Source organism: Branchiostoma lanceolatum, chromosome 6, assembly GCF_035083965.1.
Source record: "Branchiostoma lanceolatum isolate klBraLanc5 chromosome 6, klBraLanc5.hap2, whole genome shotgun sequence".
Classification (NCBI taxonomy): domain Eukaryota; kingdom Metazoa; phylum Chordata; class Leptocardii; order Amphioxiformes; family Branchiostomatidae; genus Branchiostoma; species Branchiostoma lanceolatum.
Window position 1 is genome coordinate 10,166,512 of NC_089727.1, and position 25,355 is coordinate 10,191,866.

Below are 25,355 nucleotides of genomic sequence, written 5' to 3' on the forward strand. Positions count from 1 at the left end.
TTATAACTTTGTATATTGTAAAATTCTGCACAAAGTGTTGTGATGCTATTTTCTTGTCATTAAATTTAAAGGCAGTAAGATTATTACTAAGGGCGCCTGAAAGTATGAATTGATTTCCAAGATGGCGGCGGCCAGGGAGGTGTTACGCGCCGAAATGAGTCCTTCGAACCCTCCATACAATCAGTCGTAGTACAGTCACGATACGTTGAATCAGGCTGGTTTATGTGTCCCTGTGATCTCAACACGTCTGACAACCTCGTGTAGGTCAGTTGAGAATTCAAAAAGTATTTGAACACGAAATTTGTTCCTTCAAAGTTGACCTTCTAAGTACTCATTTTGGCGAGGTTTTACGGTCTGCATGGGGGTTTCCAGACGACCGATGTATATCATGATCCAGTCTACTTCCGGGTCAAAGGAAGCACCCAAAGCCAAACAAACAGAACACCAAGCACATTCAGCCGAGTGATCGCCGATATTGTACCTTCAGTTTGGAGATCCGTATGTGAATTTTGTATATGTCAACAAAGGTTAACTCATTACCAAAATGAAACCTACTTCAAATCGAGTCATTCTAATCGCGAAACTAATGTTAACTAACACTATAAGGAAAGTTTGGCCGAAATAAATATGAAGCGTAGAACTCACTAGAAGCATATATAAACATATAAAAGATTTACCATTATGTATTTTGACCAGAATCCTTGAGATAAAGGACTTTGAGTGAGTTTTTGACCCCCATTCTTTTGTATTCTCCCTCTAATAGCGTTACATGTTATTCAAAACTTATAATCCAGATCACCAAATCATTGTCCTTGACACTTGATGGATCATCATAGACATAGGTAGCAATTGAGGTATCCCAAGGGCGTGTAATTCTGTCCTTCCAGTAATATGAGTGTGCCCTAATCGTAAGTGTGTGTCACTCTGGGACGGTAACAACCATGTGTAGCCTTGATAAAGTAGAAAATGAATCGTGTACTGTGCCTTCTATGATGACCTAAGGGTGTGTCATTTTAATGACACAAGAGAAACTCAGCTATACCAATTGTGTCTCATTCCAATGACATCGGAAGAAACTAAGCTATACTAAGGGAGTGTCATTCCAATGACATATTGGGAAACTAGGCTGTGCCATAGGTGTGTCATTCCAATAATGTAGGCAAAAAAATCAGATACTAGTATACCACGGGTGCGTCATTCCAATGACATAGGCAAAAACTCAGCTATACCAAGGGCGTGTCATTCCAATGACATAGGGGAAGTCCGGCTATACCAAGGGTGTGTCATTCCAATGACTTAGGGGCATATCCAGTTACACCAAGGTTCTTTCATTCCAATGACATATGGGGAAATCTCAGCTGTGTCATGGGTGCGTCATTCCAATGATAAGGCAAAGACTCCGATGGTGTGTCATTCCGATGATATCGGGGGTAATCCAGCTATACTAAGGATGTGTTATTCCGATGACAAGGGGAAACTCAGCTATACCAAGGGTGTGTCATTCTCATGGCATAGGGGGAAATCCAGCTAACCAAGGATGTGTCATTCCAATGACATAGGGGGAAATCCAGCTAACCAAGGGTGTGTCATTGCAATGACATAGGGGGGAAATCAGCTGTGCCAAGGGTGTGCTTTCCAATGACATAGGTGAAAACTCAGCTATAACAAGGGAATGTCATTCCAATGACATAGGGAAGAACTCAGCTTTGCCAAGGGTGTGTCATTCCAATGACTTAGGGGGAAAATCAGCTGTGCCAAGGGTGTGCTTTCCAATGACATAGGGGGAAAATCAGCTATAACAAGGGAATGACATTCCAATGACATAGGGAAGAACTCAGCTTTGCCAAGGGTGTGTCATTCCAATGACTTAGGGGGAAACTTAGCTATACCAAGGGTGTGTCATTCTCATGACATAGGGGGAAATCCAGCTAACCAAGGGTCTGTCATTCTCATGACATAGGGGGAAACTCAGCTGTGCCAAGGGTGCGTCATTCCAATGACATAGGCAAGAACTTAGCTTTGCCAGGGGTGTGTCATTCCAATGACATAGGGGGAAACTCAGCTGTGCCAAGGGTGAACTTTCCAAAGACATATGTGGAAACTCGGCTATAACAAGCAAAAGTGTGTGTCGTTCCAATGACATAGGCGGAAATCCAGCTATAACAAGGGTGTGTTCTTCCAAGGGTGTATCAGGAGTCTATGCTGCAATCTAAGAGATTAAACGGCTAGTATTACTACAGGTACCGTTGCGCTGCTTAAGTATATAGGGACTTCACATGTCGTCATTTTGCGACGCCGCTCAAAGGCAGAAACATAATACAAATCTCGTTTGTGTCACGACACAGAGAATGACATACTCTCATGAAAGCTTGGTCTTCACCTGTCATTAGTATTGGACTGACACGACCTGAGGAATGACAAACCCTTGATATAGCTGAGTTTTCCCCTATGTCATTGGAATGACACACCCTTGGTATAGCTGAGTTTCTCCCTATGTCGATGGAATGACTTGCTTACTTGCTTGCTTATGTCGAGACTGGACGGTCTCGAGTCGTGATGGCAGTCCATGTGGTTCTATCCCTCATCGCTTGGAGCAGACTATCAACTTCAAGGCCAGTGTCTTTCTTCAGGGTGTCAATGTATGTTGCTGCGGGTCTTCCAGGCCTCCTTTTCCCATGCCTGGGAGTCCAGAGAACCAGGTCAGCCACTTCTTCTTTGCTTCTGAGGCAGTGTCCAGCGAACTTTAACCTCCTTGTCCTGATCTTGTCAGACAGTTTTGGTAGTCCAGCATACAGGTCCTTGTTGGTAATGTGTTGTGACCAGTGGATGTTTAGTGCTGATCTCATGAGCCTTGTGTAGCATCCATCCAGCTGCTTTTCTAGCTTGGAAGTGATTGTCCACGCTTCACATCCATACAAGAGGACTGCTTCAACCGTCGAGAGGAAAAGCCTCACTTTCAGCTTGCGAGAGAGGTTTGATCTCCAAACCTTCTTCAGCTTGTTACAAGCCTGCCAGGCTGCTGCTTTTCTTGCTGCTATGTCCTTTTCTGTGCTTTCCATCCTAGATCCCAGGTACTTAAAGTCCTTTACCTCCTCCAAGGCAGTACCATCGCTTGTCTTGAGATGGAATGACACACCCTTGGTATTGTTGATTTTCCACGTATGTCATTAGAATGACCACTTCATGATTTCTCCGTATGCAATTGGAATGACAAAGCACCCTTCTGATAGCTCAGTTTCCCCCTATATTATTGGAATGACACACCCTTGGTATAGTTGAGTTTCCCCCTATGTCTTTGAAATGACACACCCTTCTGATAGTTCAGTTTCTCCCGATGTCATAGAATTATGACACATCCTTGGTGTAGCTTCATTTCCCAATGCGTTAATAAGAGTCTTACGACGCGAAATCTTCATGAAATTTAGTTTTTATCAAATGGTGTCTTTTTTGCCATAGTGAATTGTTCTTGCCGTTGCAAGTTGTGCTTTTTTTTGTGCCAGTGGGTGCTTGTTTGGTTCTCATATGTGGTTTTCTTGGAAACCAGTTCCCTACCAATGCCATTCTATAACCCTCAATGGTATGACCACCACCTGTCGTGCCCCTGGAGAAGTGACCCAGGTTTGCTACTAACGTGACGGGTGTGACCCAGTTTTGCTACTAACATGCCTAGAATGGAGGTATAGATTTTCTTCATTACTTCTGCAAATTCAGTCCCAATTTGCATAATTTGCACTTCAGTGTGTACGTCTATGTCCAACCTACCTGCGTACCAAATAACATGAAAATCTGTTGTACCTTTTGTTGAGTTATTCTCCTTAGAAGATCTACCATTATGTATTTTGACCAGAATCGTTGAGAAACTTAACGTTACATCTAATCTAAAACTTGTAATCCAGGTCACCAAGTCATTGTCCTTGACACAACATTGGCAAAAACCAAGGCTGTGTCATTACAATGACATAGGAGAAAACTCAGCTATACAAAGAGTTTGTCATTCCAATGACATAAGGGGAACTCGGCTATATCATTACAATGACATAGGGGAAAACTCAGCTATACAAAGGGTGTGTCATTTCAATGACATAGGGGAAATCCAGCTATGCCAAGGGTGTGTCATTCCAATGATATAGGCAAAGACTCAGCTATACCAAGGGTGTGTCATTGCAATGACATAGGGAGAAACTTAGCTGTGCCATGTGTGTGCCACTCCGATGGTATAGGGGAAACTCGGCTATAGCAAGTGTGAGTCATTCCAATTATTTAGGGGGAAACTCAGCAATACCAAATGTTTGTCATTCTGATGACATAGGCGAAACTCAGCTTTAACAAGGGTATGTCATCACAATGGCATAGGGGGAATCTGATCTATCATCTGAACGTTGTGCAAGAAATCTATGCTTTTATCTAAGAGATTTAACGGTCACTACGGCCATTGACGGTCCTCTTTTGGGAGTTCCTATGATAACTGAGTAAGCCGTCTTTAATCCGGTAGCCAAGTTTAAAGGAAATGCGATGTTTTATATTTGAGATATAAAAAAGCGACTTCACCATATTCTGGCACAGGGCGAGATGGCCTGGCATATATGCTGCTGCACATAGCTTTCCAGGTAAATTCCTACGTGCTACGTGCACCGTCATTTTGAGTAAGCTGAGTACCAGCATTCTTAGCCTTTGTCCGCTCCCCAAGTTTTTTTGGTCGGTAGCAGAGCTTGGAGAGCGGACGAAAGCTGAAAAGGCTGATACACAGACTACATTAGGAGCGCTTTTCTCTCTAAAACCTGGTGAAAGGGGAGTTTTCTCAACGCGTTAACGTAACAGTCACCTAATATTCTAATCTATCTGTGCTGTCAAAGTCGTCAGTAGCTGTGCTATACCGTTGCGCTGTACATATAGGGCCTTCACCTGTCGTCATTTTGCGACGCCGCTAAAAAGCAGAAAAATACACATACACAGAAAATGACATACCCTCAGGATAGCTTAGTCTCTTTAAAATTGGACTGACACGACCCGAGGAATGACACACCCTTGTGATAGCCGAGTTTCCCCCTATGTTACTGTAATGACAAATCCCTGGTACACTTGATTTCCCCCCTATTTCAATGGAATGACACACCCTTGGTAGTGTTGATTTTCCACCTTTGAAATGACACACTTCCTGATTTATCCGTATGCTATTGGAATGACACAGCACCCTTCTGATAACTCAGTTTCCCCCTATGTTATTGGAATGACACACCTTTGTAATAGCTGAGTTTCCGCCTATGCCACTGGAATGACACACCCTTGGAATACAAACATTTCACCGATCGGAATGGCACAGCCTCAGGATACCTAAATTCCACACAGTGTCATGGAATGACAAACCCTTGGAAGCACTGAATTTCACCCTGTGTCATTAAAATGACATTGGATTCACACAGCCTTGGAGTACTGTAGATAAATTGGATTGTGACTGGAAAATGGCAAGAATTTCACCCATATACAAATCCGAGAGCACTTTATGAACAGTGGTGGTCAGCTCATGGCCCACCAAAGAATTTAAAAAAAAAAAACACCACAGCACAGGTACAGCCGTTTAGAAGGTAGTGGAGGACATCAAGTTGACATGCAGTACCCGTAAGAGCGTGCACGGCCGTCCTTTTCCTCGATCTGAGAAATGCATTTGACACTGTTCATTCGGTAATCTCGAGAAGTGATTATGAGGAAGCTGTATCTGAGGAGATGAGAAGGGCAGCTAACTGGTTTACAAAAATTAAGTTATCATACTGAATGACATCCGGACAAATCAATCTACGGTTTTTGGTCTGCCTCAGAAATTGCGACATATGGGAAAGACTGTTTCTATAACATATGGAGTATGGAGTAAGCAACTTCGAACGGATAGACTCCTTCACGTACATCGGCGTTACTCTTGACTCTACTGTGTGGAACTCATATCAAGAAGATTACAAAGAAGCTCCTTGCTGGCCTTTAAGCATAATGCCGTGCCAAAGTGAAACCGTTTGTGCATGATATGCCCATACATGGACAATTGTATCACTGCTTGGTTGCCAACGCTGATTAATTGCAACATGACTAAATTGCCATAACTGAACAGGTTGCTATACCGAGCAGCAAGGATCATCATCGGCAGAACGCGTACCTAACTGTTACCGATAGCCTGATAGTGGAGGCGGGTTTCGAGCCACTGAATGCACGTGGAAAGGAACACGCTAGTAACTATTTTAAGGCAATATGTTAAAGGCACGAAAGTAGCTATAGCTATAGCCTGAAAAAGAGGACCAGAGACTTGAGTGCACATGTGTTCGCTGGTAAAGTAAATGAAATGAAAAATTCTAAAAACATTCCTGCCTTATTGGAAAGAAACACCCTTGGAGCACACTATGTCTTTGGAATGACACACAGTTGGAACTTCTAAATTGCACCTTCTGTCATTGGAAAGCCCTTGGAACAGCTGAATTTAACCCTATGTCATTCAAACGACACATGAATACATGAATTTCACCATGTGTCATTGGAATAAAACACCCTCATCACACCTATATTTCACCCTGTGTCATTCGACTGACACAGCCTTGGAATACCTTGTTTTCACCCTATATCATTGGAATGATACACCAATGGCACGGCTATGTTTCTCCCTATGACATTGGAATGGCACACTCTTGTTATAGCTGTTTCCCGCCATTGGAATGACACATCCTTGGTTTAGCCGAGGTTCCTCTATGTTATTGAAATGATACACCATTGGTATAGCTGGGTTTCCCCTATGTCATTGGAATGACACACCCTTGGTATAGCTGAGTTCCCCCCTATGTCAATGGAATGACACACCCTGAAAGCTGAGTTTCCAACTGTGTCATCTGTCATTGGAATGACACACACAGAGAAAATTAAGTGGTTTCAATGGTGTCATTCGAATCAACAGAGGTAAAAACAGTAGTCCCAAAGGTGTGTCATTTTAATGGGTAGACACTGGGTAGAATTAAGATATCGAAAGAGAGTGTGCTGCCAATGCCAGTGGGAATCTGAGAAATCTTTTGCCCGCGATGACTGTAGCGCTAATATTGTTTCCATTGCAAACTTAAAACTACCGCGAACACTCCCTTTTCTCCCTACCTGTGAAATTAAATGCATTTAAAGTATATCAGAATAATACAACATATGGATAGATTTATCATCTTCCTCACCTGATGAATGTCAATAACCAATTGGGCAATATCAGAGTCAACTTCAAATGTTTAAAGACCCTGGTATTTGAAACCTGTGTTGGCCAATAAAACGGCCAGAGCCAAATTCTACAATCCTGTGGAGCAACTCCTTTCTCCTCCTGCCACAGACAATTGTGCTTATATGAAGAATGCAATTCCATTTTGTACCTACTGTGAATTTGACAGTGAAAACAATATACATATGTGTGACTCAGATGTTTGTTTTACTGGTCGAGCATTTGACCATTTCCAGCATTCTTTATGCATGTTTATCAGTTATATTCACTCTCACTCACTCACTCACTCACTCACTCACTCACTCACTCACTCACTCACTCACTCACTCACTCACTCACTCACTCACTCACTCAGGTCCTCTTGCTCTAATCTATACAAATATATTTCCTGTAATTTTAGATTATAGTAACTGACTTTTCTCAAAATTCAACTTTAGGCACATAGAAATAACACCAAATTCTTCTTACAAATACTTCTTTATTGCACAATGCTACTGTTACTGACTATTGCATAGACTATATTTTCTGCAAATTCCTACTTCCTGCATAGTACAACTTACGGCACATAGGAAATTCTTCATCTTCTTTTCTACATGTACGTACAGGTAGGTTAAAAATGAAATAATTTCTTCATTACACAAAGGGAAAAGTATTGTAGCCTTCTGCACAGAAGCTTGAGATGGAATCTACAATTTGTATCCAGTCTTCACCACTACACTAAAACTAAAAGATCTATACTAATAATGATGAATCCATGTCTATTTCAAAAAGTGATTGAGGAAGGTATTGGAATACAAACTGATGAGTTATGGTAAGAAAGGGACTTATGTAGGAACCTGCGTCACCGGACAAAGGAAGGATGCAAGCATTCTGCAAAATGTTTATATGGCCTTGCTGCACTCACTATATATTCTACATGAACCTACACTCTGTAAACAGTGTACTGTCAGGATTAGAAGATTCTGTGCACAGCAATCCTTGGAGGCACATAGTAGCTGGCATAGATATACAAATTGATCAAGTTCAGAAACCACACACATGATCGAAACCTACACTCATCTTACTATGTACAAGGAAAATCACACGTCAGGTATGTACAGAGCTGGGTAATTTTTCATTTAGTATCTAGCAGTAGTGAGATAGAGTAGTATAACTAATAAGCAGCAAAAGGACAATCTAGTATTCTATACACATAATCAAATTCATGTTGTTTTCAAAGAAACGGCATCATCTACTGAGTTCAGCATAGATATGACAATATTCAAAAATTGTGGCTTCCAATACAGACTGTTGGATCCGCATTTTCTCAAATACAGAGTCGCACTTTGCTATATGAGGAGTCTATCATTTTTACAACAGTTAATACAATTCTCTGCAAATACATAAATCGGGACATATCAAATCTATCTACAATGTAATAAAGCAACATGAGAGTAACATATATCAGGTATGAAGACGTAAACATGCAATGAACGGTTGATAGGATTATCAATATCCAGCAGGGCTGGAAATCAACATACTAATATCTGTTTTCATTAATTTCAGAAAGAAGCATAGTCATAAAACATTGATACATTTATGTATTCTGTTCAATTCTGTTGGTTGTTCAAGAAAATACATGCACAAGTATATGATGCACCCTTGTGTTACCCACACGAGACATCAACAGGCAGCTATGGTGACAGGGTATGTAGATGCATCAAGGACAGTGAAAAGGGCCTGAAATGCCCATTCTGAAAATGTATTCAACAACAAAAATTTATTCAGATGGGCATTACAACAATTGCCAGTGTCTCCCTTCCCGAAGAATGTACATGTATTTGTATAAAGGTAAGTTACTAGTATTCAAATGAAAACCTTTGAATCAAAATTGTGCACGGACACACTAGTTGCAGGCTAAAAGTAGTAAAAATTATGTTTCTTCGCATGGATTAACTAACAAATAAAATATATACACACAGATTATTACACAAAATTATGTTTTATATTAAAGTTATATGGTTAGTGAAGCATTCTCAAAAATAAAAACTACACCATGCATATCATCCATGTTAGTGTATTTACAAGTTCAGTGCCTCCTGACCATATAGAATTTAACCAACAATCACCCGAACTTACACATGGCATGGCTGGCTCTACCGAGAATATTTTATCGCCCCCCTCCCCTCCCCAACTAAGGAGCGTGACGTGCTTTTTTTTACTCCATAAATGCCGCAAACATAGCAACGAAAAGAATAACAGCATATTATTACTCGTCCTAACACCCAACAGGTGTACATGTGTACGTAGAGATGGTATGATTCCCCATATGTATCGTATCGAAACTCTAACGTTCTAACTAAACGTTCTAACGTTAACGTTACGTTACAGAAATGTTTACACTGTGAACAATGTCTACACAAACCTCTTGTCTTCTTGGACACGCAGCTGGCCAGAAAAAGCATTACTGTCGTCCAAACAGTCCCACATATTTGTGCCAAGTATCCCCGCTAAACTGTCAAGTCGTTTCTATTATGAACCAGTGTGACCCGGAAACAGATGCGCCTCACCCTGTAACCGGGTGCCACGAAACCCCCATGTGGTGCGTATTTCAGCCAAAAAACAATGGCGGAGACCTCTGAAAATCTTAGTTATGGGCAGACTTTGACGTGGTAACCCGTCAATATAGTAGAAGTCTTAGTTATTTTGTGAACTACACGGGGTTCTCTGGGCCGTCATCGTTACGAGGACATATTATATGGCCTGATTCAACATATTGTGACTGTACTACGACTGATTGTATGGAGGGTTCGAAGGACTCATTTCGGCGCGTAACAGAGGAAGGCGCGGACAAGTTCTCCCTGTGGCTTTCAGGGAAGCTCCAAGACTTGAACGTCGATCACGAGGTGTACGGGACGTACATAAGTGGCATCTTAGACTCTGCAGAGACAGAGGAAGAGAAGAACGAGGTTCTGGTTGACTTTTTGTCCGAGTTTGTGGAGGAAGACGTGGAGGAAACGTGTGATGAGATCGTGCAAACATGGCTCCGGCTGAGCGCCGAGGCGGCGGCGGTGGGAAGAGCGGACCAGCCCGACAAGAAAACTGTGGCCAGCGTGATGGAGAAACAGGCGGCAACTATAGTCAAGAAACAGGGCAATGAAGACAACGCTGCGAACAAACAGGCACTGCTAATGCAGGTACTACTGCATACTAGTACTGTAGACCTAGCCTGGTAACTTTCATTATAAAGTTAGTAATAATTTAATAGTATACTGTAAATGCAGAAATCTTCGCGGTGGTTTTATGTTCGCGGTTTTCGCGATGAATGGGTGGCGTTAGCTTGAAAGGCTGGCTAAAAAGGCAGGCTGTCAGAAACAGGCCCATGCTTAACAGATTGGGCCCGGTAAAACACCCCAAGTTGACCCGTGGATAATGGTGACCAGGCAGCTGTTATAGACCTTCAGGGCATGATTGCCTGTCTCATAACCGGTGACTCGAGAAATAAATCCTTTGCTGATCATCATTGACAGATGGGTTTTATCCCTGTCTCACATAGACATTTGAAATGTCAAAGTTTCTGTTTATGTAGGAAAAGAAAGCATTGTGATGCTAGTGCTAGCATGATCATGATCATGAAACATCAATGTATCCTACCTACATGTACCTCGTAAAATGCATTCTGCTGAGCTGAAATTGCAAACAGTTGCTTTTGTTTATAACCACTTTGTGAGCAATACCATTTCAGCTATTGAACGAATCTGTGAATGTGTGATGCTAGTTGGTCACATGCCATTCAGGGCCCTTCAAGAAAAGAATGTAGCTGCACCATGTGGCACCACCATACCAAATATGTTAAGGTTAATTTTGTCTTCATAACAACATGCAAAATTGCATGCCTCATGATTTAAACAACTTTGCTGCTCTTTTCAAATTGTAAATCACTGTAAATCTTGAAATGTTCGCAGTCATTTGATTTCTTTGGTGAGCTGTTCATGACACTGCAAATATGATGTGTTTCCAATGTATTACTACCGTACTACAGAATGGTGTCATCCACAAACTTACAACACCATGAAAACCTTTCCCCTTCTACCGCAAAAATAAATGGATTTACTGTATGTCACTGATAAAATCTTATCATAACTGTTATCTCACCCACACAGTATGCAGAGGTGTCTGATGAAGAAGATGAAGGTTACGGGTACACCGTTGACACCAGTAACAGTGGCTTACTGGGCTTCAAAAACATGAATAAAACTAACGTGCACCAGGCAGAGAAACAGGCCAGGGAGAAGGCCAAGGAGGAGGTGCGAGTCAAAAGGGAGAAGGACAAAATGGTAAGTTCTAGTACCGGGTTGATGTCTGTAATAGTATGTCAAAAACAGTTTAATTCATTTATCATCGTTAACTGAACCTTGGCGTCTTAAAAACCAGCTAGCTGTAAAACCAATATGAGTTATCATGAATCTAAATAAAGGCATTGAATTGAACTTTATGTAAAGCAGAAAATACAGTACCTTGTTAGGACAACTTACCATGCAAATCAAATCCAGATTTTATGATAGCCATGCCATCAAATACGCGATTCTTCATTTACCTGCAGCAACGAGAGAAGGACAAGCAGAAAGCGTCGGAGCGAAAGGAGAAGGAGAAGAAGCGGACACAGAAGGGGGAGCGTCGCAGATAGCATGATCCGACTGGATTTGTGTTGTGACATGAAGAACTGTTACAGAGCAAATACCAGTGAACTTAATGTAGTGTTGTTAAGTGGCATTGCAGCTGTCAAAGCTAATACCTGTAGAGCATTATAGACATGTATTGAAATGATGTATTACAAACACTATTGAACTTATATCTGAAAGTCTATACATAACTTCAAGGTTTTAAACAGGTAATCACATTAAAGTACAACAAAGGTTATAATATTGCTTTTGCTGATACTTAGACAAAAGTGCACATGCGCCCAGTATTTGAATCCCTGTAGTATCATCACTCTTACAGAGTTGGAGCAAAAACAAATCTTGTCCTCCAGTATTATTCCACCACGATTTTTGCAAATATGAAGTGAATGTGGATAAGAAACTGTTAGCTATTTGCAAGTGGTTCCCAGTTTTTTTTAAACTTAGGTCTGCGAGCAAATTCTACAGACCAGTATGATACCCTTGGTATTGACATTGACAGTTGCATTGCTAGTACTAAAGCAATTGCTGTGTTAGTGTGTAGAAGGCCTGATACAGAGGAAATATCTGCATGAAGTCATGAACCTTATTGTTGCACATTAGAGGGCTCTGCAGTAGACCTCCTGTAGGGGGATGTAGAAAATGCCTTCCATAAACAACATAAGGTAATAGACTGTAATCAAACAATTGCTCTTTGTAAGGCGTGCTGTCATGGTTTCTAGATTTCTGAACATTTAGAACTTAGGTTGTGTGATGGAACTTAATGTCTTCAATGGATTAGCTGTTTTTTAGTGTTAAGCAAAATGTAACTTGCTCATGCTCTTTTCAAACCTTTGTGTCAAAACTACTCATATTGCAATGAAATGCTGTATCACATTGCTGTAAGGCTAAGATGTTGCAGCAAAACAATGTATGTCAACATCTAAAAGTTAACAATTGACTTTTTGATAATTGCATCACTGCATTATGTTTTTTTCAATTACATTGAATGATTGAATGCAGACATAAGCAGCTAAGTCAAAGAACACAAAAGACATCTTGTAAAATAAAATGAAAAATGTACTATTAGTGAATTTTACCCAAATCATTGTTAACATCCTGAATGAAAGTCACAAGCTCTTCCACTAATAATGTAATTGTTAAAATCTCAGTATATAGTATTGACATATAAACCAACATTGACCATGATTTTTAAGTGACACCATCAATATCATGGACGTCAGCTATATTTAAGTGCCTTTTGTTTATTTTATCAGCATCAGTTTTATAAGTACGTTTGTATCCATCTCAGGTTTCTCAGACCCATCGAAATATTGAACAATGCTCCCTTTCCACCCATTGTATGATCATGGCATGTATTACATGCACTTGGAGGTCAGAAATGGTTTGTTAAAGGGATAATTAAGTAGCAGATGCTTAAGACAAATTTTGCATTGTATCTTTTTAAGTCTCAAGAAAGAAAGCATTTTAGTAGCTGTTGCTGCCAGTAACATGTGCGTAAAATCATGACATAAAGGAGTAGTATACAATGTAAGGGTGGTGGGGTGGGGTGGCATAACGGTAGGGTGTTTGGCTTAGAACCTAGAGGTGCTGGGTTCAAATCCTGTCGCCGACCTTGTGCCCTTGGGAAATGCACTTTACATCACGTTCCTCACTCCAACCCGGTGTAAAAATGGGTACCTAACTTTGGTTGGGGAGGTAAAAGGCGGTGGAAGGAGAGGGTTGGGCTCTGCTTTCCAGTACCCTGCCCTAGACACAGTGGATAACAACCCACTGCCCCTACGGCCTCATAAAGGCTATGGGACTACCTTTACTTTTTTTTCAGTATATGGGTGCCAGCTTTTACTGATTCAAAACTGTGTTTAGGTACTTATGATTTGTTCAATATTTGAAACAAGAAATAACATACTGGGCTTTTTGCACACCCATTTACTACTCTTGCATGTAACTGTAGGCATCTACAAAGTTAAGTGTGCAAGTATTTTCTATACACATGTATACTGAAATGGTAATGTGCAAAGAAATATTGGTGCTCTGCTTGACTAGAAGTATACTAACTTCAGTTATTTACATTAAGTTTAGTTAATGGTTTCTGTAGTGAACAGTATGATCTTATTACATATGCAATGTATTGCTTTTGGTGTTCCTAAGTGTAATAGGCTGCTAAAATATGTTTAATCTGAAACTATCAAAGTTTAACATCAAGTTTGCCACCTTTAACATTAAACATTACGTAGTCATGAATGTTTATATGCAATAAATATGATGTGTCATATGATGCCTGAAATTAATGATTTAGCTTTGGAGTATTCGAGCAGCTGATACAAGCATGTAGTTTTTCGCTAGCTGTACTAGTTTTAACATCATGAGAGCATTGCAAAGCTGAAAAGTATCAGGCATGGAAACTTAGGAGTGAAACATTTAATAAACGTGTAGTTTTGTACCGACATGTCTCTCACTGCAACTCTTTGGTACCTTACACTCGATAGCATTACAATGAACAACAGTCGTCTGGAATATAAAAAGAATTCAACATCTCTACAAATATAAGAGAGACAGATAGAAATGTGTACATTTCTGTATTTTCTTGCCTTGTTTCTTAGTACACGGTACTTAGTACCATACTGCACTATCTAACTTGTAATCCCATATCTTGTCCAAGCTTTTTCCCTAGTTCTGTCATGATCTCTTTGACATGAGAAGTGCCCACTGCTCTGTCCGGAGCCTGGAAGGTTAGTCGGTAACACTGACTCCTCCTACCTGTCTCTGGTTGACTGTAACGGTCAACAACTGTTGCCTCTTTGATTACATCATGGCTCACCTCCCGCAATAACATCATAAAGTCATCCTCACAGAAGTCAGCATCAGGGTTCTCCCAGAAACTGATGTCATAGCTGTAGGAGGGTGGGAACTTACTGAACTCTTCATATGTTACTGAAGGTATGGCCTGGTGGGACTGAACTTGGAATTGTTCATAGAAACGCTTGTCTTCGGTCCACAACAACCTGATGTCGGGAATGTTGAATTTCAGAAGTGCTAACATGTCTAAATTTAGTGTGAAGCACAAAATAGTGTGACCAGGGATCCTACAGCCTGGTAAAACATCCTGGTTGACAACAAACACTTGGCCTATTGGGACAGGAGTGCTAGTGTTTGTCTCTGTACTTCCAGCAGCTGATAGATAAACAGACTTCGCGTTGAAGGACAGGGCTAGAGCGTGATCTAATCCTAGAAGAGAAGACACTATCTGCTCAAGACATCTTTCAAAGGAACACAGATCACTGGAAGAAGACCCCTTTAAATCTTGAAGTGTGCATTTTCCACTTAGATCTAAATCAAGTTGTTCAGAAGAGTGGTCCTCTCTTTTGGGTTGGCTGGATGCAGCTTGGAATTTGCTTTCATTCCCATGATGTGAGTTTCTGGTTGGTTCAGGACAGAGCATCCCAGGTATGGTACTCGGGTGTACTTCACATGACTCATCCAATATTGCTGATTCTCTGATGCCAGTGTGTTTAGGAAGGAGCAGAACTCCCAACAGCTGGTGTTGAAGAGGACAGGTGTGTGTAGAGATGGCACAGTGGGAGAACACCTCACCTGTAACAACCAGATTGTGCATTATTGTAATTGTGTGAATTTAAATGAATTGTATTGGCATAGTGTGGTAATTTTCAAAGTTATGCCCAACTCTTAAGCTCAATCTGATATCTTTTCTCATATTTATGTTTAGCCATAAGTATGGCTAAACATATTGTTTTCTCTCATGTTTCTTCTCCTGTCAAATCTTCAAATCGATTCATCTCTGTCATTTTTTGACCAAATGACCTGAAATTTGGTACAGAGGTAATGTAGGCAAAAACCAATGTACGTTCTTTTCCTTTTTTTGATATTGACCTTGAAAGTGATTTTATTGAGGTTTTTATGCTATTTTTAGCATATCTTGGCCTCCTGCGCCCTGGTATTTCAACCGAATGACCTGAAATTTGCTGTATATGTGGCTTGAACAAATATTTAAAGGACTACATTCCCATTTTTGGCATACATATATTCAAAACGATTTATTTTGGGCTTTCTTGACAATATTTGCCACTTCTGTCACTTTCAATACTACATATGACCTACAGGTCGTTGACCCCGAGTGCCTTGCACCTGGGCAAGCTGGAAGTTTGCTTACGAGGAGGAAAGACCGGACATAAACATTTAACGTGATTATCGGGAAAACACCATGTTCCCTTAAACTCAGTGGTTAAATTGCAGTTTAGGAAATTTTATAACAGAAAACAAGTTAAATCAATGATTTTGTGAATGTTTATTCTAGCATTAGTTATTCCAGATATTTTCAAACTCCAAATTCTTCAACACAACACGGGAGATCGTTTCTCCTCAGACTGGCGCGACACTCCTGTCAAAATTGATTGATGATCTCTCTCTGCCGCCGACTTCATACATGATCAAAGGCGGGTGGTAGGCGGTGCGCGGGGAAACGTAAACATATAATGTAGCGAAGTGTTGCACAAGGAATTCTCACGCTGAGGGGTACATGAAATAATGCTTACAAAATAGACCTCTATGAATCGGGCTACATTCAGCAATGGTAGACGGATTCGGGGCATGCCGCGCAACAGGCGTTTTGGTCCGGCACGTTGTCGCAGCGGTGCGTCGCCGCTACGCGATCGAAAGCACGCCGCTGTCTGTCTCGGACCAACACGCGTCTCCCGTGATGTGTAGCGTCCACCACCAGGCCTTCCTACATGTCCTACGTACGGGCGTATGGCCAGTAGAGTCAGTCCCCGGTAAGGTCAATGATTCGCCCCTTTGCGCTAGCTTGTAACGTTAAATGAATGTACCCTCTGGTGGCCAAACTTCACTGACAAACTTTCTCCCTATTATCATCATGAGCTTGCGTTAGTCTGGTACTAGTGACTATTATGTGCCGGGAATGTTTATCTATCGCACGCCTTGGAAGAAAGTTCAGCCATGATAAATGGTCGGCCGTTGCGAAAATTTGGAATCCCATGCTGTTGATTTTCGTGATTGAATCTGTAAGAAAATATATTTTCATGTCGTTCATGTTTTTGGGACGGACGCCGGGACGGGGTGGATTTTTTCTATCATTTTCGTCCCGTTAGTAATGCAAATCGAACCGTGTTGCACAAGAGGCAAAACACTAAAAACGTGGGTCTTGTGGAGTGTTTTGGAGCGGGAAAATGCCGGATATTAGCGGTGCCGAACAGTGTACATTGTCGCGCGCGGGTGACGCTCCGTCAAAATAAATCCGCTGGTGGTCTAGCGCGGCCACCGAAAATAGGCAGAAACACACAGGAGGACTTAGCACCTTCGTTTATGAGGGCAATTGTGAAAATCTTTTGTTACAAATTGTTCGAACATTGAAACATTTGGATAGATGGTTTGAAACTGTTCTAAATAAAGAGATTTTTGTGTAGTTACGTTCGAAATGTTTCCAACGTATGTGAAATAAGTTCAAACATGTTATAAGTTTCAATTCTAATTGTTTGAACACTTTAGAACTATTGTGACTTAGACATTCTTTTAATCAAAATAGTTCAAACATATTACAAATATTATACTAAAACCCTCTCGGTGACTTTGAATTGACTCAAATATGTTGTTTTGGGTCATTTCCTTCGTCTCCTGTCAAATCTTCATATGTATACTATGGAAAACTTCATTCTTCCCTGGGGTTGATCTTTTTTAATTCAATTTTGAACTGGGTTGATTATGCGCAAGAGTGTAATTTTCAGCGGATATTTTTCGACTGGTTTACATGGAAATGGCACGGAATATCCCATTCTTGCAAGGGGAGGATTCTTTAATTATTTTTCAATTTTGAGCTGGAATGATTATGAAAAAGTCCATTTTTTAGCAGAAGTGTATTTGTTAATCAATTAGTGGATATGGTTGTGGACTGGTCCGTATTGTGTTGAGGTGCTATTGGAAGACTCAATTTTGGACTGGGGTGATTCATTTTTTTAGTGCAAGTATTTTAGAATGGTCCATTGTTATTTTGGGAGAGTCCATTTTTTGCATGGCGAGGAGTATGGCTAAACATGCTGTATTTGCTCGCAAATGTTGCCTTTCTAGTTGATATAGACTTCATCTGTATCTGCATCTATTGTAATTAGAACAAAAAAGGTAAGCAATTGGCTCAGTTACATTTAAAACGCATGTACATGTACTTCAAAAGAGAGGCATAAGATGAGAAAGAGAAATGTACATAGCTGATCAAACAACTATGATCTTTTACATACTAGTATGTTTAGATGAATGACAGTTGTGATTACCAGTGAGTATATGCATGAGACCAGGCTGTAGTGTTGTCTGTAGGATTGTCGGCAGGTGTGTTACCAGACTGGGTCGCAGGTACCAGCAGGTGGGGCTGCTGTGGTCAGCTGATGTCTCTTCTGTAACATCTTCATTCAGCTGAATCAGCCTCGTCCTCACCTCCCCATCACTTAGTGCATCTACACAGCCAGGTAAGATACATTAGAGGCATGATCATTGTTACAACTAAACATAGAGATAGAACAAATAAAAACTACTGAACAACCAAACTTCATACAGTTTGACAAACAGCAAATTTACCGTCATAGAGTGTATATTCATGTTAAAAATTCCACCACATTTATCAAAAAGAGCAGTTTCAGTGAATCAAACCTTAGTCTGGTCTTTCACAGCTTGTTCCTAGTGTTCAAAACTTGTGTGCTACGCCTAAAGGCAATTTACCAGTTATGTGAAACAAACAAACAACCTAACATCTTACCAGCCATGTGTATATCAGCTGAGCCACAGACAATAGAAATGTCCCCCCTCTCCATGTGATGAACACCAAAGGGTTCTTCTAGAAGACTACAAAGTTGTTTGGTTACCATGGCTACAGGATGGTCCTTCTCCTGATGTAAGTTTCTGAATGTCAGATATGAAAGTTAGATCTACCACTGGCATTTAGGCAATGGATATAAAAGTGAAATAGAGGGTTTGGAGCTCTTACAACAATATGCGAATACTTATATTAATATAATGTCAACTAGAAAGGCAACATTTGCGAGCAAATACAGCATGTTTAGCCATACTCCTCGCCATGCAAAAAATGGACTCTCCCAAAATAACAATGGACCATTCTAAAATACTTGCACTAAAAAAATGAATCACCCCAGTCCAAAATTGAGTCTTCCAATAGCACCTCAACACAATACGGACCAGTCCACAACCATATCCACTAATTGATTAACAAATACACTTCTGCTAAAAAATGGACTTTTTCATAATCATTCCAGCTCAAAATTGAAAAATAATTAAAGAATCCTCCCCTTGCAAGAATGGGATATTCCGTGCCATTTCCATGTAAACCAGTCGAAAAATATCCGCTGAAAATTACACTCTTGCGCATAATCAACCCAGTTCAAAATTGAATTAAAAAAGATCAACCCCAGGGAAGAATGAAGTTTTCCATAGTATACATATGAAGATTTGACAGGAGACGAAGGAAATGACCCAAAACAACATATTTGAGTCAATTCAAAGTCACCGAGAGGGTTTTAGTATAATATTTGTAATATGTTTGAACTATTTTGATTAAAAGAATGTCTAAGTCACAATAGTTCTAAAGTGTTCAAACAATTAGAATTGAAACTTATAACATGTTTGAACTTATTTCACATACGTTGGAAACATTTCGAACGTAACTACACAAAAATCTCTTTATTTAGAACAGTTTCAAACCATCTATCCAAATGTTTCAATGTTCGAACAATTTGTAACAAAAGATTTTCACAATTGCCCTCATAAACGAAGGTGCTAAGTCCTCCTGTGTGTTTCTGCCTATTTTCGGTGGCCGCGCTAGACCACCAGCGGATTTATTTTGACGGAGCGTCACCCGCGCGCGACAATGTACACTGTTCGGCACCGCTAATATCCGGCATTTTCCCGCTCCAAAACACTCCACAAGACCCACGTTTTTAGTGTTTTGCCTCTTGTGCAACACGGTTCGATTTGCATTACTAACGGGACGAAAATGATAGAAAAAATCCACCCCGTCCCGGCGTCCGTCCCAAAAACATGAACGACATGAAAATATATTTTCTTACAGATTCAATCACGAAAATCAACAGCATGGGATTCCAAATTTTCGCAACGGCCGACCATTTATCATGGCTGAACTTTCTTCCAAGGCGTGCGATAGATAAACATTCCCGGCACATAATAGTCACTAGTACCAGACTAACGCAAGCTCATGATGATAATAGGGAGAAAGTTTGTCAGTGAAGTTTGGCCACCAGAGGGTACATTCATTTAACGTTACAAGCTAGCGCAAAGGGGCGAATCATTGACCTTACCGGGGACTGACTCTACTGGCCATACGCCCGTACGTAGGACATGTAGGAAGGCCTGGTGGTGGACGCTACACATCACGGGAGACGCGTGTTGGTCCGAGACAGACAGCGGCGTGCTTTCGATCGCGTAGCGGCGACGCACCGCTGCGACAACGTGCCGGACCAAAACGCCTGTTGCGCGGCATGCCCCGAATCCGTCTACCATTGCTGAATGTAGCCCGATTCATAGAGGTCTATTTTGTAAGCATTATTTCATGTACCCCTCAGCGTGAGAATTCCTTGTGCAACACTTCGCTACATTATATGTTTACGTTTCCCCGCGCACCGCCTACCACCCGCCTTTGATCATGTATGAAGTCGGCGGCAGAGAGAGATCATCAATCAATTTTGACAGGAGTGTCGCGCCAGTCTGAGGAGAAACGATCTCCCGTGTTGTGTTGAAGAATTTGGAGTTTGAAAATATCTGGAATAACTAATGCTAGAATAAACATTCACAAAATCATTGATTTAACTTGTTTTCTGTTATAAAATTTCCTAAACTGCAATTTAACCACTGAGTTTAAGGGAACATGGTGTTTTCCCGATAATCACGTTAAATGTTTATGTCCGGTCTTTCCTCCTCGTAAGCAAACTTCCAGCTTGCCCAGGTGCAAGGCACTCGGGGTCAACGACCTGTAGGTCATATGTAGTATTGAAAGTGACAGAAGTGGCAAATATTGTCAAGAAAGCCCAAAATAAATCGTTTTGAATATATGTATGCCAAAAATGGGAATGTAGTCCTTTAAATATTTGTTCAAGCCACATATACAGCAAATTTCAGGTCATTCGGTTGAAATACCAGGGCGCAGGAGGCCAAGATATGCTAAAAATAGCATAAAAACCTCAATAAAATCACTTTCAAGGTCAATATCAAAAAAAGGAAAAGAACGTACATTGGTTTTTGCCTACATTACCTCTGTACCAAATTTCAGGTCATTTGGTCAAAAAATGACAGAGATGAATCGATTTGAAGATTTGACAGGAGAAGAAACATGAGAGAAAACAATATGTTTAGCCATACTTATGGCTAAACATAATTAGGATGAACCATTTGGGAAGGTTTTAATAATGATAGTAATGCTGAACCCACCTGCCAATCTTATGCCTAATTCCAACAGGTTTAGAGAAGAGCATGTCTCCTCCTTTTACTCTGGCCGCCAGTGTTGTTGCAGTGTGTGTCACAGGTGCTAGGGGGCAGCTCTGTCTGAAGATGTGGGTTAGAGCACCTTCTGTGTGGAAAGCCTTATCTCTGCTCCTGAAATTTGGATACCACTTGAAGTGAATTCCTTTCACATGTATCTTCAAATAAAATAAAAATTGAAAGTTTTAACAATAAGATTAGTACACAGAGGAGAAATGAAGTTATGCAGAAGATGGTAATTTGTAGCTTACCTGTACCCAGATGGCATGTACACCTCCCAGTTCTCAGCACAAAATGGCACCACCTCTGTTAGAATCAGCCCTGCCTCTGCTGCCATGGCAACAGCCTGCCAGGAGTTGTGCCATACCCTCTGTGGTTGGTCAGCAGGTGTTCCACCTTGACCCCGACACAGGGTCACATACACCTGACCTTCAGCTGACAGGATCTCTGCACAGCTGGGGGGTGGAAGAAGATATTTGACCTACCACCTTCAATCTTATATCATTATGAAATATTCTTGAAAAATTAATACAAAATGCTTTCAAAAGGAGAAGTGGTCCGATCTCTGTCATCCTTGAGAAAGACAAATGAAGTCGAAACCAGTTGAATTCCATCTCAGCGGTCATTGTCCCAAAGCTATGAACAATACTTTCATCTGTTATGTTGGTTGGCTTTACAAAAGGGATGAAAACTTCAGGTCCTACAAAGAATTTCTTCCTAGGGCAGTTTAATAAACTGCTGAGCAACAAAAAAATTTACTGATACTAGTAATAGCTCAACGAATTTCACAGGAAAAGAACGGTTTGCACAAAAAGTTGTGTGAGTTCTGTCGTTAGGAGTAAATTTAGCTTCAGCATCCTTACAGAAGATTGCATTATAAAGAGAACCCGGGATCCTCATTTCTGGTGTTTAAATCATACTTTTACATTGGGCATCACATGTCAATTATAAAACCAAGGATCACACAAGTGCAATTTTGGTCGCTCAGGGATCACTGCCTAGTGTAAGGTGGCCTTATGGTACACAGGGAATGTCAATGAGTGTATCCTAATTTTGTCCTTTCCCTACCTTATGAAAACCTTCCTGAGCAGTTCCCTGTTGTGTTTGATGGGCGCCTTTCTTCCCATATGCGGGAAGTTGAAGATGATGTGATCAAACATCTGACTTCGCAGTCCAACACATGCAGGCAAGTCTGTAGCATCTACTCCAAAGATGACGGTAGCACCTGTTTGGGTGAGTAAAGATTCACAATACACTCTTGGCCACGGCTAGGCTTGTTTTTCCTTTTTTCATATGGGCATTATATAATTATTGCCTTCAGAACTCAATTACTGTCAATTTACTGTACAATGTGGTCCAACTTATGTTATTGAAAATGTAAATGTTTATGTTAACGTCAAAGCAGTGTTAATAACTAATTCCACAACAGATTGGAGCCTTTTGTTATCAAATATATTCCTACAGTTACAAGTATAATAAGTGTATTGTAAATTCATCTTTTTTCATGGCAGTTTTGTTTCCAGCAGGAAAAAGGAGATTCTGTGTTTTAGTATCGCGATTGAAACAATGCTGTACAAAAGTAGCAACACATTGGAATGTATAGTCATTGAATCATTTGATCATTGTGGATTGGTCCCCGTGAAAATAAACCCAAGCAAAAGATTGATAGTATACAGCACAATTACCCTGGAAACCAGTATTGGGATTAGAGGGTTAGCCAGTTCCTTTGGCGGCCCAAGGCAGTAAGCCCGCCGATCTAAATTAACACTACGGGGGATTAGTCACCCAGTCAACGCCGCACAGCTACAACTCCCCTGTAATGCTAATTTAGCACGACGGACATACTGCCTTGGTCTGCCGAAGGAGCTGGCTAACGGTATGATCCCAAGTCTGGTTTCCAGTGTACAGCACAATTCACATGATGGTTATGTTTCCATCCTCTCCCTCAAGCAGAATTAGATCTGATTTTCATGTCACACAAAGTTAAGGAACAACCACTACCTCTGTCCTGGAGAACCTGAATGTTGTTCCCAGCGTCTGAGTGCTGCTTCAGTGCCTCCTCTTCTCCACCCAGAGCTGTGGCTGTCAGGTGTCCTGGGTTCACCATTCTCTGCGCAAGTGCTACCGAGAAGGAGAAGTTTCCATCCCCCAACACAAGCGTATTACCCTCACATGCCCCCTCCATGTTCATACACACAACATTGACATTACTGGAACATCAAAGTCCCCAACCATTTATTCAAAATACAAAAGTGATTAAGGCAATGCTATAGTTTCGTAACTTTTTCTAAGCTATAGTAGTATGATAGGCAGAATTTGTTTCTCAGATGTAATGCAATAAAATCTCTATTGAGTTCAGTAGCCAGTTACAAAAGTTTTAATACATTTTTGACTGTCATTGACTTTTTCACATACAAAGAAGGCCACCAGTTTACCAGTATGCTCAAAACTATTACTGTATTAGCAATGGTATAACTACCTAAAAACAGGAATAAATTCTGGCCTGGATTTCAGAATATGCAAAGAGATGTTGTAGAGTACAATTAATGAATCTATCCCCTAACAGGTCTAAACAATGTCTAACAGGTCTAAACAATGTCAGACATGTTCTATGTTCTTCTCAACCAAAGGCAATAGGTACAGAGGATGAGCCTCTCTACTAAGTCTTTAGAAGTGATGTTTGTGTTGGTGCACGGCTCCCAGCAAAGATGACAGAATTGTCATATATTCAAATTATGTACAGCAGCAGCTATTGACCAGTCCTACCACCAGCAATGTCCTTTGCTTATCGAAGTTCACTGATAATGTACACATGTGACAGTTTCGTGGCCTTAGAACTGTACATCCAGCTGTTTTGTGTGTTAATAAATGTACGTGCGGCAGTTTTGTATCCTGGTTAAGACCCAAAGAGTACGATCATACAGAACATGACGAAGACGTTCCAGAGGGCGATGAAGATGCGCAGGTACTGGAGACTGAGGAGGAACTCTCGTATCCGATCTCCCGCTGTCACAGCCTGGGTCTGGTCATCACTGTCAAACCCACTGCTACTGCCTGCAGCAAACAGGGAACAATGATAATGAAAGGGATTAAAGTAATGTGGGAGGCAATTGTACCAGCCCATCAAGAACTGAACCATTGATGTTCTCGCACTACTGTACTTTTTCAAAAGCAATTAAACTGAAAAGGGAATCCACCTAATATCAAACAATACCAATTTGGTCAACTAATATTGATGATAATTAGTCACTGAGAAATTCTGCATTGAACTTGAAGAAATTAGTAATGTCTATTATCTATTTCTTCAACATGGCAGTAGTAGATCTTGTTCTGAAAGAAATAACATGAGGACTGTAGTTAAAAACCTCGAATCTTGTTCCCTTGCTTTTTTTAATGCCACCAACGTTTTATCATCTGTAACTTTGTGATCACTAAATTGCATCATAGATTTGTACGCATAGAAATTATATAGCGTTATAATAATTGTTATTCTCTCAAACAGAAAGTTCCTAACAGTCAGTTAGCCTAAACAAAATACCACAATTTCACAAGGACTTGCTCTTAATCAATCAAATGAATAAATACCATGTTACCGAACTAGACTAGAAATATGTGCAAAATAATAAATTATTTCACACTTGGGAAAAGTTTTAGGGTGCCCCCCTCCCCAACAACAACTGGTTGCACACCTTTTTTCTTGCTGAGGTTGAAGTTCAGCACGGCTCCGGCGTTGATAAGTAACGTCCCAAATAAGAGAAGGTCGGACAACATTCTGTAGCATCAACTAGAGGTCATCCACGATGTTGCAAAACTTGTAAGAGTGCTCATCTATTTTTTTTCGTCCGAACATACGTGGCTCAGAGCACGACTGAATTGCGGCAGCTGAGATTACGACAGCTAGCGCCGCCCAGCGACTGTGTATGGAAAACCAATAGCCTGAG

The 25,355-nt window shown here is 40.8% G+C and overlaps 3 protein-coding genes and 1 long non-coding RNA gene across 5 annotated transcripts; 1 reads left to right on the forward strand and 3 right to left on the reverse strand.

Moving 5' to 3' along the window:
• The first annotated feature begins 20 nt into the window (after positions 1-20).
• LOC136437351 (coiled-coil domain-containing protein 43-like) lies at positions 21-14,333 on the forward strand. Of its 2 annotated transcripts, XM_066431919.1 has the most exons (4): positions 21-139; positions 10,048-10,404; positions 11,371-11,544; positions 11,811-14,333. In XM_066431919.1, exons 1-4 carry the CDS (start codon positions 122-124, stop codon positions 11,892-11,894), a joined length of 633 nt encoding a protein of 210 aa, XP_066288016.1. In that variant the 5' UTR covers positions 21-121; the 3' UTR covers positions 11,895-14,333. The 2 variants fall into 2 exon arrangements, with proteins under 2 accessions (XP_066288016.1, XP_066288014.1); XM_066431917.1 differs by lacking the exon at positions 21-139 and having other exon boundaries at positions 9,793-10,404.
• LOC136437357 (uncharacterized) lies at positions 8,095-9,748 on the reverse strand. The gene is made up of 2 exons (XR_010756170.1): positions 9,633-9,748; positions 8,095-8,961 (listed from the first exon to the last, which is right to left on the reverse strand). It is a non-coding gene; the product is annotated as an uncharacterized lncRNA (long non-coding RNA).
• LOC136437326 (ferredoxin-fold anticodon-binding domain-containing protein 1-like) lies at positions 14,293-23,997 on the reverse strand. The gene is made up of 7 exons (XM_066431876.1): positions 23,416-23,997; positions 22,483-22,639; positions 21,666-21,869; positions 21,364-21,528; positions 18,665-18,807; positions 18,186-18,365; positions 14,293-15,480 (listed from the first exon to the last, which is right to left on the reverse strand). Exons 1-7 carry the CDS (start codon positions 23,603-23,605, stop codon positions 14,516-14,518), a joined length of 2,004 nt encoding a protein of 667 aa, XP_066287973.1. The 5' UTR covers positions 23,606-23,997; the 3' UTR covers positions 14,293-14,515.
• A 1-nt stretch (position 23,998) lies between these two features.
• LOC136437355 (small integral membrane protein 7-A-like) lies at positions 23,999-25,309 on the reverse strand. The gene is made up of 2 exons (XM_066431923.1): positions 25,104-25,309; positions 23,999-24,468 (listed from the first exon to the last, which is right to left on the reverse strand). The coding sequence occupies exons 1-2, from the start codon at positions 25,183-25,185 to the stop codon at positions 24,311-24,313; spliced, it is 240 nt and encodes a 79-aa protein (XP_066288020.1). The 5' UTR covers positions 25,186-25,309; the 3' UTR covers positions 23,999-24,310.
• Between the last annotated feature and the right edge of the window lie 46 nt (positions 25,310-25,355).

Excerpts from the sequence above, each read along its gene's own strand:
- LOC136437351 (XM_066431917.1), top strand. The coding sequence starts at position 10,009 with ATGGAGGGTTCGAAGGACTCATTTCGGCGCGTAACAGAGGAAGGCGCG. Across the intron at positions 10,405-11,370 it reads AACAGGCACTGCTAATGCAG|TATGCAGAGGTGTCTGATGA; the intron begins GTACTACTGCAT and ends TCACCCACACAG. Across the intron at positions 11,545-11,810 it reads AAAGGGAGAAGGACAAAATG|CAACGAGAGAAGGACAAGCA; the intron begins GTAAGTTCTAGT and ends ATTTACCTGCAG.
- LOC136437326 (XM_066431876.1), bottom strand. The coding sequence starts at position 23,605 with ATGAACATGGAGGGGGCATGTGAGGGTAATACGCTTGTGTTGGGGGAT. Across the intron at positions 22,640-23,415 it reads TCAGGTTCTCCAGGACAGAG|GTGCTACCGTCATCTTTGGA; the intron begins GTAGTGGTTGTT and ends TCACCCAAACAG. Across the intron at positions 21,870-22,482 it reads CTCAGGAAGGTTTTCATAAG|CTGTGCAGAGATCCTGTCAG; the intron begins GTAGGGAAAGGA and ends TCCACCCCCCAG.
- LOC136437355 (XM_066431923.1), bottom strand. The coding sequence starts at position 25,185 with ATGTTGTCCGACCTTCTCTTATTTGGGACGTTACTTATCAACGCCGGA. Across the intron at positions 24,469-25,103 it reads CAACCTCAGCAAGAAAAAAG|GCAGTAGCAGTGGGTTTGAC; the intron begins GTGTGCAACCAG and ends TGTTTGCTGCAG.